This window comes from Cucumis melo, chromosome 10 (assembly GCF_025177605.1).
Source record: "Cucumis melo cultivar AY chromosome 10, USDA_Cmelo_AY_1.0, whole genome shotgun sequence".
Taxonomy (NCBI): domain Eukaryota; kingdom Viridiplantae; phylum Streptophyta; class Magnoliopsida; order Cucurbitales; family Cucurbitaceae; genus Cucumis; species Cucumis melo.
The window spans coordinates 1,950,037-1,953,936 of NC_066866.1; the positions used below are offsets into that span (position 1 = coordinate 1,950,037).

At 28.6% G+C, this 3,900-nt stretch overlaps 1 protein-coding gene across 1 annotated transcript; it reads left to right on the forward strand.

The window, feature by feature from the left end:
* Window positions 1–3,090: 3,090 nt before the first annotated feature.
* On the forward strand, window positions 3,091–3,476 carry LOC103489253 (small polypeptide DEVIL 4). Its single transcript, XM_008448335.3, has one exon. The coding sequence runs from the start codon at window positions 3,210–3,212 to the stop codon at window positions 3,357–3,359; it is 150 nt and encodes a 49-aa protein (XP_008446557.1). The 5' UTR covers window positions 3,091–3,209; the 3' UTR covers window positions 3,360–3,476.
* Window positions 3,477–3,900: the final 424 nt, after the last annotated feature.

Genomic DNA, 3,900 nt, shown 5'->3' on the forward strand with positions numbered 1-3,900 from the left:
TAAGTTTAAGCTATCAAAAGCTCACCTTCTCTTTTATAAAATAAGGTAGAGTTTGTCTAAATATGATGGTAGGAAATAGAGAGGGTGACCTGTCATGTCACTCTCATTTTCTCTCTTAATCTCTCGTAAAAATGCATACCAAATAAAAAGAAAAGTAAAGTGTTACGAGAATTTTGATCTCGCTACAATATCATTGTAGTGGTCGTAGATATATTTAAGCTTATAAATCACAGTAAAAAAAATATTTTATGTATATACATGCACAATAAAATAAAATTAGGGTTTGTAGTGTGTATATATAGTTTATCTAGTACATGTCTTCTAAACCTATACTTTCAGGTTGATTATGAGTATATCTCAATGTTGTTAAGATTAATTTAATTTTCTTAAAATGCAATAATTTCAAATCTTCACTCCATTTGTTACATGAGATTAAAGAACAAATTCAATTTTCTATAGTTTATTGAAAATACAAGTTTGGTTGTCTTTGTTGTGAAAAAAATTGCACTCACACACTCGTCGTCATTGCAGGTGGATCCTTCGTGGACTTGCCTATTGACTTTGATCTCTCAAGTGATCTGGCCAAGTTCTCTTAGTTGACATACACATGAGAATATGTTGCTGCTCATCGTAAGTGTATAGTTAAGCAAAGCATACAAATTCAAGTTAGAATTCTATTTTGAGTTTCCTTCTCCAGATCACTTGGAGTTATTGAATGGGACTATTTATAATGTCTCTCCTCTTACTCTAATAGTCATTTGTGTTTACATATCATGACAACAATGTCAAAGAGATTATGACTCTCAAGTTGCATAGCACTAGATCAAAGTCTTAATTTTTTCCTCTTGATCAAACAAACGTTTTTTTACGTTGTCTTTCAATTCATTTTTGAATTTAGGCCTAACCATGGGTATTAAATTTTGTTTAAGACAACTCTCATGTGATAATAAATGATTGCATCGTAACATTTTGTACTACATAAAGTAATCAAACACCAAAATCAAATATCTATAGAATAAGGGGGTGCATTACATAATACAATGCTAAGAATTTAAATGGGGAGTTGTAGGGATCCGACAAAATAGAAGAGAAAAATTAAAAGAGAAAAAGAAAAGGGGTTAGAAAGGGAAAATGTGGTAGCTAGGTTTTTTTAATGATGTATGTCGTGAAGTGAAGAAATAAGATTGTAGCAAATAGATAAAAGAATGAAAACTTGGTGCCCTTGTTGGTTCAATGGCCGACCCACTGTGCTGGTGGGTGGTGGTGGGTGGTCGAGTCCTACACACACACACATACACACACACTAATATCTTTAGGCACATACACCCTATACTTTTGGGGGTCCCGACCTCCCCCCATGCTCTTAAATATTCTTTGTCCTCTAATTTCCTACCATCAAACCTTACTTTTCTTTCTCTTTTAGATACAACGTATGTAAGCATTTATTTATGTTCATAAGTCTCTCTCTCTTATAATTTATATCCAATTATAAGTTTCGTCATCTATCTTTTTCTTTTATCATTGTGGATCGTATTGGTTTTGTTTTTCGCTAATGAACTCATTTCATAACTCACATGTGTTTGAATTATATTCAATCTTATATTTGTTTTTTTTTTTTAATGAAATTGTTGTTTTTTGAAATTGTTGTGGTTTAAAGTGCTTTATAAAGGTTAAGTTATAAATGCAACTCCTTAATGAAAATAACTACACTGAATTTACGTATATTTGAAAGATCTCGAGTGTTGTTACTTTTTATTTTTAATTAAATTCCAATCTTTAAAATAGATTTCATTGATTTTAATGTTGTAGTTCTAATTTAAATATATACATATATAAATGTATTTATATCGATAAAGGATAAAATGCCATTGATTTAGAAAAAAAATAGAAAAGTAAGAATAAATTAAACTTAAAAAAAATTGTAAAGAGTAACCTCAATTAAGAAGGGTAAATATATAAAAATTTATTTAAGTTAGATCCTATTAAAAATACACTATAATTAATATAATCTACTTCTAATAGATTTTAAGAATTGAATTGAATTTTTTTCATATATGCATCATGATTTTTTATATTGTGCTATATCTACGTATATTTTTTTAATTCCTATAATCGTAAATATTCTTTATTTATTTATATTATATTGTATTATAATAGAAACTTTTTGGCCACTCTTTGTTGTCAACACATCAAACTCGTAGACATGTCCACTAATAATCAGTTCAATTCTTTAATAATGTCTTTTATGAATTAAGAATTACCACAAATTTATAGTTAATAGGAAAAAGAATGGGAATCTATAAGAAAAATGATTGAATAATTGAACCTACGTAACCAAATTATCTCAAAAATAATTCTCATAGACAGTGAAGATGGGAGAAGAAGAAAATATCAAAAGCACAACACCTCCCCACATCAAAAAACACAACACTAAAGATTGTAATAAATAGAAGAGAGGTAATTATTAACAAAAATTCATATTTTTTTTTTCAATTTGAAAATAATTATAATTACTAGCAAATTTCAGAATAATAGGCAAGATTATATCAACAACTTAATAAAAAAACAAGTTTTTGTTATATTTATCATTTTTATCCCAATTTATAATTATATCTACTTTCATTGAAAAAAAATTTGAAAATACAATAAAATCTAGAGAAGATAGATTTTTTACTAGTGACAAGGTGTATTTATTACATTTGCAATAATGGGTAAATACTTATAAGTTTGAAGGTTATAATTGTAGCCATCCCATTTGAAAAAATGAATATAAATTGAGAAAGAGAGAAAAGGGTTTTGGGATGAGATGAGAGAAGAGTGTACATATATATCTAAAGAGGGTTGGACCACATTGATATATATACATGCAATAAATTGTATATATAATATATGATTCCATATTGTGTGAGAAAACTATATAATATAAAATAATAAAGAAAAAATGTGGGTCCAAAGTGAGAGAGGATTGGTCTCGTGGGTATGGGGGACACATGAGGAGACTCTATAATAATATATCACGCTCCACTCCTCTATACATTTTTTTTCAATAATAATAATAATAATAATAAAAGCCAACTCATTGACGAGTCACACCCACTTGGTGTTTCTATATAAGACACTTTCATTTCATTTCATTTTTCTCATCTCAAACCCCAAAACACAAAATCCTTGAAGATTATCCATCAAAAGTTAATTAATTGAAAAAGAAGATGAATATGAAGATGACGATGATGATGAACAATGGTGGCAGCAAAAGAAGAGGCTCAAGCAGAGGGCTTGGTGGAGTTGTGAGGCAACAAAGAGCAAGGCTTTACATTATTAGGCGTTGTGTTGTAATGCTTCTTTGTTGGCATGATTGAACACAACATGAAGAAGAAGAAGAAGAAGAAGAAGAAGGGAAGTCCTTTAAACGGTGCCCTTCCACTTCTTTTTTTTTTTTTTTTTTTTTTTTCTTTTTTTGTTATAGATCATTTTTGTATATATTGGAGGGGATTAGGCTCTTACATTATATTCTTTTTATCTTTTAAGTTAACACCAAAAATTTTGTATTGTTGTTATTATTATTATTATTAGGGTTAGAGATTTTGAGTATGGACTGAAGGAAGGAAGAAGAAGGCAAAAGTGTAAATCTTTGCATATCAATGATAGATTATTATTATTATTAACTAATTCAATTGTCTTGAGTTTTTATGATTTGGGTTTCTTTTTTCTTTTAAGTTTGAATGAAAGTGAGATTGGTGTGTGTTTGGATTGGATTATCGAGAAACATCCCATGTGATGAGTTTTTTTCTCCAGTACTTTTTTTTTTTTTTTTTTTTTTTTTTTTTTTTTTGTTTATTATGTGTGTGGGTTTTGCTTGGAGTTGTTTCTTTTTGGAAATTTTGCTTTCTACTCTTTTCA

Coding starts and splice junctions, on each gene's coding strand:
- LOC103489253 (XM_008448335.3), top strand. CDS start 3,210: ATGAATATGAAGATGACGATGATGATGAACAATGGTGGCAGCAAAAGA.